The 12,245-nt window shown below is 45.0% G+C and overlaps 1 protein-coding gene across 1 annotated transcript in view; it reads left to right on the top strand.

The window, feature by feature from the left end:
• Positions 1-11,848, top strand: part of LCOR (ligand dependent nuclear receptor corepressor) — a 35,791-nt gene extending 23,943 nt beyond the window's left edge. Inside the window, exon 2 of the mRNA XM_056849294.1 lies at positions 7,190-11,848. Within this exon, the coding sequence (XP_056705272.1) occupies positions 7,251-11,837 (4,587 nt within the window). The 5' untranslated portion in view covers positions 7,190-7,250 and the 3' untranslated portion in view covers positions 11,838-11,848. The remainder of the gene's footprint in view (positions 1-7,189) is intronic.
• Positions 11,849-12,245: the final 397 nt, after the last annotated feature.

Genomic DNA, 12,245 nt, shown 5'->3' with positions numbered 1-12,245 from the left:
AAGAGAGTCTATTGGCTTTGGTGCTGCTGCTAGGCAGAACAGGAAGATACGAGGTTGTGAGCCTTCCATGACTCTCACTCTAATTAAAGAGGGTAGGATCTGTTTTGTTGCTGCACTGAGTGTGGCACATCCGGCTCAACCCTCCTCTTTGATTTCCAAGTCCTAGAAAAGTCACTTCCTGAGTACGTGCCTGGAGGATTCTTCCAAGATAGCCAAAGGGGAAATCGAAAGCAAAGAAATACTCCTCTTCCCCTTCACACCGCGGCCGCCGATTGGAAGCTATCGATGCCACTCAAGTCTTTCAGGTTGTTTTTATTTGCCTGCTAATTCAATTTTTGCTAATTGAACAGTCTTTTTAGTCGGAAGATTATTTAAAGTCCTGGGTAATGGGGTGCAGAGTCTTAATCGTATTTTAAAAAGTTCCAGTTGTCCAAAATCAGATTTGATAAGCAAAGGGAGTTCATGAAACTTACATGGAGATTGGAAGACGGGGTTCTATCCTCGAGGCGTTCGCGGCGGTGGACATCCTCCTCAGCTGGCAGGACTTCGACCAACCCTCCTCCTCAGCGAGAGCTCTCACGGGAGGGAGTTGGGAGTCAAACCGCTCTTCTACGGCAGCAGGGGGTTGCTTGCATTCCGATCCCCTGTTTAGGATCAGAGACGGGGCTTTTTGATGGAGCCCCGATTCAAAACACCTCTTGGTTCCTCCGAGCGAACTCGGGGGACATGGCGCTGGGTCAGCGTCTCTACCGGAAGTTGGTCTTGGTATTTTCTTTCCTGACATTTCACCAGTAGCTGTGGCAGGCATCTTCAGAGGAGTAACACTGAAGGACAGTGACCACGGTCACACAGCCCGGATAGCCTACAAGAACCAATGAACTCTGACCGTGAAAGCCTTAGACAATATTATGCACTGATATGTTGCCCATTCTACCACGAAGTCAGATCAAAGCTTATTTCCCCCTACTTGGTAAATTCCCTGATGAGTCAGTTGAGCTTTTGGTAAAGAAGCTCCTATTAGGAGAAGACCCTCAGCTTACACGCCAAACTGCCAAACTGAAAGAGTCTGTCATCCATTCATCTCTTCTGTATATTTCTTTGGTGTATTGTTCCCATCTTTTCTTTATTTTGTCCTGTTCAGTTAATGTATTTCTATGTTGATCTTTCAGCATGCCTAACCATGCTTTAAATTTCCCTTTGATTTCTTAGATCTTATGGAACAGATCTTTGGTTCTTCCTTTTTTGTTGTTCTTTTCTATTTCTTTGCTTTGGTTATTATAATAATGCTGTTTGTCTCTACATGCTAGTTGCTTAGAACACTTCATTTAGACTTCTGATTCTGTTTCTGTCACCCTTTACTTTTGCTTCTCATCTATCTTTAGTGAATGTAAGAGTTTTATCTGTCTTCCATCAAGGCTTTTCATTAATTTTGGCTTCAGGAACAGTCTTTGCACATTGTTCGTTAATAATATCTCCGGTTTCAACCCATAGTTCTTCCAATCCCTGTTCACTTGAACTTAGTTATACAAATCTGTTCTTTATGTGGTCTTTAAACTATTCTGGAACGTTGTTTAGATTGTATTTTGGCACTGTGAATGTTTTGGTGTTTTTCTTCAGCTCTGTTCTTTTGTTCAATAGTAACAGTTTATGGCCTTTACCACAATTAGCTCCTGGTCTTGTTTTAGCAGAGAGAATAGAGCTTCTCCATATTCTGCTTCCAATTATGTAATCTATTTGATTTCTGTATTGGCCATCCAATTATGTCCACATATACGACAGTCTGTTCAACTGCCTGAAATGTGTTCGCAATGAACAACTTGTTATCTTCACAGAATTCTATGCATCTCTCTCCTGCTCCATTTTGCACTCCTAGCCCAAATTTTATGTTTGATTCTATTTTCTTTCCTACTTTTGTGTTCCAGTCACCTATGATTATCAGCACTTCTTGTTTAGGTGTGTGATCAATTTCTTCCTGGACACTTGCATAAAAGCTTTCAATTTCTTCCTCATCAGCATCTGTAGTTTCGGCATAAACTTGAATAATGGTTATGTAAGTAGGCTTTCCAAGAAGTCCAATTGCTATTATTTGGTCAGACTTTGCATCCTAGCCCCTGATTGCTTGTGCTACATCTTGCCTCACTATTAGAGCAACTTTGTTTCTTCTGTGCTCATCATTTCCCATGCAAAACGCTTTGTAATTTTCTAACTGAAAATGTCCTAATCCAGTCCACTTTAATTCACTCACTACCAGGACTGCAGTGTTTAAACATTCCATTTCTCATTTTATGATTTTGAGTTTCCCTTGATTCGTACTTCTCACATTCCATATTCCTATTATATATGTCAAACAGTTTTGGACTTTCCTTTTCCATCCATTCACATCAACAACTGAACGTCCTTTTGGCTTTAATCCAGTTGGATTAAGAACAGCACTATTTGTGCTTGTCCTCTTCTCTTCCCCAGCAGCTAATTGAGTGCCATCCAGCCTGGGGGTCCTGTCTTCCAGCCCTATAACTTTTTTTCATTTTGGATTGTCTCATCACAGGGTTTTTGAGGTAAGAGATGGTCAGAAGTGGTTTCTGATTGCCCTCTTCTGCACAGTCCTAACCAGGGTTAGCTGAAGTGGCACTGCCATTGTCTGTGGTAGATAGATCCTCCACCAGTGTCACCTTCCACTACTACTGCTGCTCAGTAACTACCCTAGAAGGATTCCTCCCACTGGAACTGTCTGTTCTCCTCTGCTGATGTGGCCATTGATCCCTGAACTGGGTGGATGCAGCTGGTGTCTCACCTGCGACCATTCCGTCTTGAGTGACTCTGCTAGGAATTTAGCCTCTTGACAGTCTCTAAACTCTTTGCAGTGTTGTTCTCAGCTTCACTGACATGCACAAACCCCCTCACCATGTGTCCAAGAGGGGAATGATAAAGTTAAACGATGGTAAAAGATGTTTCTTTCTTGAAAAGATCTATGACACCAGGAATCAAGGAAATTCTGGATTGAGGAAATGCTGTTTACCTGGATTTCAGTAAAGCTTTTGAATGGTTCCCCATGATGTTCTGTTGGGTAAACTGAAGGACTGTGGATTGGACTCTAGGAGAGTTAGGTGGATAAGGGACTGGTTGGAGAACCACACTCAAAGAGTAATTGTTGATGTCATTTCATCTGAATGGAGGGAGGTGTCCAGTGGGGTGCCGCAGGGCTCAGTTCTGGGCCAGTACTTTTCAATATTTTTATAAATTATCCGAATGAGGATCTGGAGGGACTACTCATTAAATTTGCAGATGACACCAAATTGGGAGGAGCTGTGAACAAGCCAGAAGAGAGAGATAGAATTCAACGAGATCTGAACACACTGGAAAAGTGGGCAGATGTGAACAAGATGCAATTCAACAAGGATAAGTGCAAAGTTCTACATCTGGGTAACAAAAATGAGGAACACGCATACTGGATGGGGGATACACTTCTGGGTAGCAGTGTGTGTAAACAAGATCTTGGGGTTCAGGTGGACCGTAACTTAAATATGAACAGCCAGTGTGTTGCAGTGACAGAAATGGCTAATGCAATATTGGGGTGTATCAACAGAGGCACAACATCCAAATCACAAGATGTCACAGTCCCATTGTACAGTGCATTGGTCAGGCAGCACCTAGAGTATCGTGTGCAGTTCTGGAGGCCTCACTTCAAAAAGGATGTGGACAGAATCGAGCGGGTGCAGAGTAGAGAAATGAGGAAGATCAGGGGCCTGGAGGAAAGGTTGAGGGAGTTGGGAATGTTTACTTGGGAGAAGAGGAGTTGAGGGGGGACATGATTGCTCTCTTTAAGTATTTGAAGGGTGGTCACTTAAAGGAGGGCGGGAAGCTGTGCCTGTTGGCAGCAGAGGATAGGATCTGCAACAATGGGCGGAAATTATGGGTGGAAAGGTTATGGGCTGGATATTGGGGGGAAATTTACACTAAGAGTTGTTCAACCGTGGAATCTAGGGAGGTGGTGAGCTCCCCCTGTCAGGGGTGCTCTAGGCTGACCTTGCATTGAGCAGGGACTAGATGGCCTGTATGGCCCCTTCTAAATCTATGATTCTATGAATAAGTCTAGGGGAAAGATTGTAAAGAATTAAATCTAAGATGCACTATACCAAGCCACAACCCTGTTTCTGAAACCATCCTGCAAATTCTAACATATGTGATTCTTCTGCTAATGTAATGTGGATTTTACCGGCATTCCTGTTTTAAAAGGATGGGGGAGACTGGAGGAATAAATGTTTGTATGACTTTTCCAAGATAAAGTAGTAGCTGGGAATCCTGAACAGTAGTCATTGAACTACCACAATTTACCGAATGTTACAAGAGCCTCAGAGATCATATCCAGGAACTTATTTAAGTCTATTAGATGGGTATTGCTGGGCATTTTCTAGAGCCTGTTTTAATGCCCTTCCTTCAGCTTTATTAGAGGTAGATATCATAAGACACCAGCTGAACAGAGAATATGTCCATGTAGTTCAGATGAGATCGAAATAATTGGTCACGTTCTCTTATATTGCATGTTTTATTGCGACATCCAAAGAGAGTTCATCCAACCTCTATTAAGAAAGCTACCTGGTCGCTCAGAGGAATTTATGTTAGGTATTTTCTCTCAGATAAAGATCCAAAAGTCACTAAACTTGCTGCAAAATTTTGTTTTATGGCAACAAGGATGAGACATGCTATGGAGACAGCAGCAGACGAAGGATGAATACCAATCTTGATTCTAGATAAACCCTAGATTTTAGAATGACAAGTTAATGTAATTTAATTATATATTTTAATTTAATGTTATTTATTATATTTGTTTTTTGCTGTTATTATTGTTATGCTGGTCTTTGACCGTAATAAAGTAAAAGTAAAGTTAGAACAGTAGTCAGTAGGGTTTCCAGCAGGCCTGGATAAAAATAGCCTATCCCATTAATAGAGGCTGTGTGGAAATAGGAAGTTGAAACTCTTAATGGCATGGAAGTAAATAACATACGCTAGGCCTCTATTATAGGGAAAGGACATTTTTCTCCAAGCCTTTTGACAACTCCAGTTGCATGTCGTGTGACTTTGAAAGATAAGAATGGAATAGGAAACGGCATAGGAAAATGGAAACAAGTATGAAAAGAACTTGTTTCCCAATCTCTAGATGCAAGTTCATCTTTTTAGTTTAACCATCTGTGCTTGGTGACTGAGATTTCATTGCTAAAGATAGTGGTTCTGAGTAAGTCTATTGAAGACTGAAAGACTGACTTCCGAGTAAATATGATTAGTCTTAAGTAGAGGTGCATTTTGGTGTCCAGGTCTGCTCTTCTGTGTGCTTGGTCAGAGTCCCTGAAGTAAACCAAATAGTATTTATAACTTCCAGTCCCCTGTTTACCTTCCTGTTTGCATGGGACTTTTGTACTTCCCTGCCTTGTAAGAGTTCAGCTTATTTGAGGTGCTGATGAAAACAAAAAACCCACCAAAATAAAAAAACTTCAGAATAAGGTCACAGTCCAAAGTACTAAGAAGAGTGTACAGGGGTACAGAATATGCCTTAAGAGGTTAACAAGAGGAAAAATTGTATGGCAGTTGGAAATGTTCTCACAAGAGAAGGTTTGAAAGTCTGAGGCTGCAGAGCAGCCCCTGAATCAGAAGCCAGATCTTAGTACTGCCTCAATGTGTATTATTTTAAATCCAACCTGCATTTAAAGCTATTTTTAAAGAAAGGAAACATACAGTTTTAAAGCTGCATTCATGTGTATGAGTGAGTGAAAGAGAGAACGAAAGAATTAGGATTTTTTCATACGCCTCCCAAAGATAGATTGTAATGATAAATGACTGCCAACAGATACTGATGCTGCCCTCTCTAGGCTGGTATAGAATCTCTTGGCGACAGGATTATGTCACCAGCAAACAGTGAGGGGGCTTTGCAGCCTAGTTCAGAGTAGTAGGCGACTGAAGCATCCTACTCAGGTTGTTTTGGGGAGCTTTGCGGTTCCTGAATGACCAAGCTGCCAGCCTCAGCAGACCAAGCCACCGCTATCCCCATGTTCCACTTGAAGTTGGTTGTTGCTCTTTCCACAGCAAATGAACAAATTGTTATTTCCAGCCAGCTCTAGTTAATCCCCATGTTTGAAATTTAAAGTTGTGGTGGTAGATTTGTGGACAGCAAGGGCTGACCCCTATACCTTGTACATCTGCTAAAGTATGGAATTATGCATGTGAAATTTTGTTACTGCTGTTTAGTCTAATTCTGACCTGGAGACTTAGAGCATTGAAATAGTTTATAGATCTTCTTCTAAACTCCTGATCCTGTTAGGCAGGGTCCCCAACATGGTGCCTGTGGGTGCCATGGCACTCTCCAACATCTTTTCTGGCACCCTCCAAGTATTTTTATGAAGTGGGTGGGGCCAGGTAGGGCTGATTGACTATTGGAGATTTGACTGGCTGTGCAGATTTTTAAAAATGTTGCTTTGGCAGCATCTGCCACCACAACAACTCAAGGATCTGCACTGTGTTACTGAAGTTAACCTTTGGCAATAATTTTGTGTCTGGCTCCGCCTCCTTGGCAGCCATTTTGTGGCAGCCATTTTGTGGCAGCCATTTTGTTGCTGTGTCTACTATACTGTGTCAGAATTCCAAATGTGCCCACAGGCTCAAAAAAGGTTGGGAACCCCTACTGTTAAGCATCTGGGGTCTTATTAATTCTGGAGAGATCTGCTTACCATGTGTCTGATTGTGACAGTGATCTTTTTTACTGTTCAAAACAGAAGTTATGCATCATTAGCACAAAGGAACCAGATTGTTTTGCAGCCCCAGTAGGCTGCCATTGGAGGATTTAGTGGAAAGGCCAGGAGAATAAGGAATCTTGCTGGTGCTCTCTAGCTGCTTCTTGGGTTTCCCTGGCACAAAATATTCCCTACGGTCTTCATATGGAGAGATGGCTAGGGTCCTGACCCAGCAACTTTTTACTGACTGCCAGTATACTGATTGCCTAAATATACTGGGACAGGGAGAGATAACAGGCATAAACTTGGAAATGTGCAATTTTATGTGCAACCTGCCTGGTTGTCGTTGAGCTGCCGATGTAAAGGGTCAGAAAGGAGAAGGAGCTGTCAGTGTTTTCAGTGTGAATTCATTTGTTCTCTAATCATTGTATTGAATTGACTGTTTTCTCTCTCTCTCTCCTTCTTTCTAGTGAGGGCACAACAGAAGCAATAGACTGTCCTGGTCAGCCAAAATCTCCGTTGGAAAAGTTTATGGTCAGGTTGTGCACATACCACCAGAAGCGCTTCGTTCGTGTCCTGAATGATATATGCACTGAAGTACAGCCAGGCTGTGAGGGCCAGCAGTTACCTGGAGCTGCAAACATGGATCTGTCTACTTGTAGCTCAGGCTGCAGCCAGTATCATACTGAGAACCAGGAACTTGGAACATCTTGCTCTGAACCTAAGCACCTTCCATCCCTGGACCCTGAGCAATCAGGGCCTCATGGCTCTCTGCGCATACTGTGTCATGCTCTGAAGCAAGCTGTGGATCTGAAGTCTTCAGACAGAAGAGAAAACTGCAGCCCTATGGTCAGAAGAGACTTCCCTGAACTTCCCAACATTAGAACAAACTCTGCAAGTCCCAGGGATAGTCCCACTCAAGGGTACCTCACCACTTCCAATTCCCATTATTCTGGTAAAGGACTGGAAGGGCTAATGCCTGGCAATGAGCAAGAGATGGGGGTCAGAAAAGGTGAGGATGACAAAGATCAGATGCAAAGTAGAGCTTTGTTGGGAGGTTACATTGCTGCAAAAGCATCAAATGTAAACACTAGCGAGGATGGTCTGGAGAGTCGTCTGGGCTCTCAGAAGAACCTTTTCAAACCTTTTCCTGATGAGACCAGAGAGCCGGTCTTCTCAGCAAGTTCCCCTCGGCGAGCAGATAAAGAGAATGCTTTGCAGTGCAGTTCCAAAGCCTCTTTGCACCCAGACATTGAAATAAATGACCAAGAAGCCAGGCCGAAGGTAGACAGCCATCTCCAATCTGTGGGGAAGAGCAAGGGTGGCGGCCATATGCATCCTGTTGACAAGACTCACTTGGAGAAAGACAATTGGCTGCCTGCTAGTCCTGTGCCGGGGGTGCACCACAGAACCACCAATGGACACTCAAGGGCCAAGAGCATCTCAGTCTCCTCCAAAAGCACCCGTAAGAGCAAACGATCCTCGGGACTAAGAATAAACGACTATGATAACCAATGTGATGTTGTGTTTATCAGTCAGCCGATTACAGAGTGCCACTTTGAAAGCAAGAGGGCTGTGTCTTCTAGAAAAACGGCAAGGAAGAGTACACGTGGGTACTACTACAATGGTGAGTGCTGTGAGCTTCCAACTGTTCGCACTTTGGCAAAGGCCTCCCGTGTGCAGGAGAGTGGGAGCTCTCCATCACCAAGGGCCGAGGTCCTAACTAGCCCTAGTCAAGCAGCAGCTCAAGTTGTGAGTGAAGATGCTGACAAAAGGTCTTCTTCCCCTGTGGCTCTCCCTCAGATGGATTCCTCTGACAAGAAAACTCAGGACACAGCTGAGCCATGCTCAGCTGAGAACAATCCTCCTGCAGCTAGTTCCGCTGAAACACCCGCAGATGCGCTCTCCCCACTGGCCTGCCCCGATCTGAATGCAGAGGAAAGCAGCCTGTCTGCCTCTTCATTTCAGTCTGCAGTGGTCTCTTCCCTCCAACTGAATGAACAGGAGCTGCAAGAGGAAGCTGATACAGGTGATGTGCTGCAGACTAGTAGCACCATGGACGACTCCTGTAAGAGTAGCAGTCCTTGTGAAGACAGTGGCAGTCCAGCGGATTCTGTGCCACTGACCATCTCAGAAACTGCTGATGGCAAAGAAAACTCTTTGACCTTGGAGAATATCCCAGAGCCTTCCAGTCCTGTAAATCAGGAGCCTTCTGTTAGTGTGGATCTGCTGCTGACTGAAGAGCTCACAGCCAGAGTGGATTTGCTGCCTCCCTCTGAGGGGTCTGCTACTACTGTAGACTTGCCACCATGTGTGGAAACACCTGCTGATGTGGAACTCCCATTGCTTTCCTCTATAGAACTTGCAGAACCACAAGCAGAGTCTTCTGCTGTTGACAGTCTTGATGCTCCTGTAGTCCTCCCAGAAGAACTCCCTTTGGACACGGAGACAGTGTGTTCTGGGGAGCTTGTAGCCAGCGTGAAGGCAGCTTCTCCAGTGGTGCTTCCTGCCAGTATGGCCCCTGAGACTTTTGCTGATATAGATTTGGAATCCTCAGAGCCCCCTGCTGTAGAGTCTCTGGAGACCACACCTGGCAAGGCGGAACTGGAACTTTCCCAGCTCCATTCCAGCTCAGATGCTACAGAGCTCCCTGCCTGCTTGCAGTGTGGTGGTGCAAATGGAAGCATTAATACTGAGCCCAGTGAGGAAGGGACTCAGGACAGGGAGGAGGAAGGCCAGGCAGGGAAAAGTGAGACTGTGTTGCCTGTTGTAGATATTGGTGAAAACTGGGAAGCGGAAATGGTAAACGACACAGGTGATACTAACAAGAGAGATGAGAACAGGGAAGCTGATGGCAAAGCTCCACCGGTCTCTGAATTGTCAGAAACAAGTAGCAAGGAGGCAATTTCTTCCAAAATAAGCGCAGACAAAAAGCGAAAGAGAGAGAAAAAACCACAAGTTGTATCTGATCGCCGCCTTCGGAGCCAGCAGTCCCTGTCGCCCACAGAGGACAGTTCTGAGCCACCCAGCTCATCCACCTCTGTGCAGCTTCCTCAGCTTCAGATCAAGCTTTCTAAAAGCCCTGGCGCTAAACGTTTTAAGAGGGAGGTGCATCTTGATGGGGCAGCGTCTGTGAGCTTTCCAAGTGACTGTGCCCATGAAACACTGCTCACTGACATGGGGAACACCCAAGGGGGAGAGTCTAAGCAGCAAGGGGAGGATTCAAATGACATCACAAAGGAACAGACCTATGAAAACCTGTTGTCAGCAGAGACTGCAGTAGATGAAGGTCAGAATGGGGATGACAAGAGTAAGCCAGGGACTATGCTTGAAATCTGTTTAGAGGCAAATTCTGACAAGAGAAGTGTTCATGTCCCAGTAGAAATCTCTGATGAGGGTGAACAACAGACAACTAGGAATCAAGAATCTCTGGAGAACTCTGACAGTGCTATGGAAGTTAGAGAGGTGTTGCACACTGACCAAGGGATCATTTTCCAACCTTGTCCAGGTAGCAAGGATGAAAGCAAGAATGCACCACTGGAGAAATCTATGAGATACAAAAAGCCATCCCTCCAGTTCTATAACTTGAGACACACCCCTGCCCTTCCTCTTGTGGCTACTGTCCAAAAAACTACACCAGGAAAAGTAGTTAGAGAAGCAGACTCTAATGTCATGGACCAACAACAAGCTGGGAATGAAGACCCCATTGGTTTTAGCAGCATGGAAGTGTTGTCTGAAAACAAACCCAGATTTGTGGAATGGTGTGCTGAGGAAGAGAACCAAGAACTCATCACAAATTTTAATGCCCAGTACATGAAGGTCCAGAAAGGGTGGATTCAGCTGGAGAAGGAAGCCCCACCAGCTCCAAAGGTCAAGAACAAGTCTGACAAACTGAAAGAGATCTGGAAAAGCAAGAAGAGGACCCGGAAATTCAAAGGGTCCACTGAGGTCCAGAAGCTCTCTCCCGTTCAGATGCTGTTCGTGAAGGCATTCAATGTATCCAACATCTGCAGGTGGTTCATGGAGACAACTGAAACCAAGTCTCTGGTCATTGTGAAGAAGATGAACACGCGACTCCCAGGAGACATCCCCCTCATCAAGCTTCCACTCCAGAAGGGCTCCTCTTCTGGAATCTACCCAAGTTCCCTTCAAGCTGAACGTCTGAAGAAGCATCTGAAGAAGTTTGCTGCTATGACTCCAGCAAAAAACACAATAAAAACCCAAAGACTCTGGGCTAGGCTTCGAGAGGCCACTGAAGAAAATGAGCCAGAGCAAGTGGCCAGTCCAAAGCAGATGTCCCCCTCTGATGTACCTGAGGAACATACTGTTGAAGCCAAACCCCAACCTTGTCCAACCACACCTGTGCAGACCAACTCACGGATTCTGAGGAAAAGCTCCAACTTGCGAAGCAAACTTCCCGGCCAGCACAAGGTGGTCAAACAGGAGAAAAATGACTGTGTAACAAAGCAGCCCTCAGCTGAAAGCAAGCCAAGTAGGAAGAGCCTGTGCATTAAGCCACTGATGTCTCCAAAGCTGACCCAGCAGGTCAAAGCAGCCCAACTTCCTACCAAACCTATTCCAATTGAAAAAGGAGGAAAGGAAAGAAAAGGGAAAGGCAAGCTGCAGGAGGACTCCCCATCAAAGGGTGAGCCTCAGCCAAGCAAAAAGAAGTCGCTGACTGAGAGCAGCAGGGCACAGGGGCAGTTGAACAAGCTTCCTCTTAAAAAGCCCAGTAAATTAAAGCATTCGGAAGCCCGTGCTACTCGGAAGCAGATGGCCACGGAAAGAAGCAATAAGCACATGTCTCAGAATGAGAAAGTGAAGAAGCCACAGCTTGAGAAAAAGAAGCCTCCCGTCCAGAAAGGGAAAGCAAACACCAGTCAGAAAGTTACTCTTCCTTCCAAGCAAGCAGGGCTTGCCAAGCCTTCGAAGCAGAAAGCTGCGCAAGACTCCTCCAGCCGATCTCTGAAAGTGGCTGCTAAAAAGGCAGGCGGCAAAAAAGCTCTGACTAGGTCAATGAAACTGTTTCAGCAGAACAAAAAAGCCCAGAGCAAAAGGAAGCTAGGGGGGGACAAAAATTCTTCACCTTGCAAGCGCAGGCGGCTGGATGCAAAGTAGCAGCCTTGAGTTACCGGTAATTGGGGGGGGGGGCGGTAGGTCACAGAAATCCTTCCTCACGCATTAAGTAAATCCATTTATGAACCTGGGGGGTGCAGGCAATATCTAATTAAAGGTCAACCCTCCCTCTCCCTGTTTTTTAGGAGCCCCGAGCTGTGTCGCCTGCAGAGTGGGGCATCGTTCTTCTCTGCTGCTGAGAAGGGTAGTTACTGCTTTTGGAAGTTCCTAGACTTTTAACTGGGAGCTTGGCAGTTTCAGTTCAAAGTACAGTGCCTTATTTATCATTTTAGGAAATAAATAAATATAGTCTGAGTGATTTAAAGGCTGGCAGTTTATAGGTAATGCACAAGCACTTGTACTGTAATGGAAAGAGAACAACCTTTCATGCACACCCCATAGATTTTGGCA

Source organism: Euleptes europaea, chromosome 5 (genome assembly GCF_029931775.1).
Source record: "Euleptes europaea isolate rEulEur1 chromosome 5, rEulEur1.hap1, whole genome shotgun sequence".
Classification (NCBI taxonomy): Eukaryota; Metazoa; Chordata; class Lepidosauria; order Squamata; family Sphaerodactylidae; genus Euleptes; species Euleptes europaea.
The sequence above is the reverse complement of the archived record's forward strand: the minus strand, read 5'-3'. Positions and strand labels throughout refer to the sequence as shown.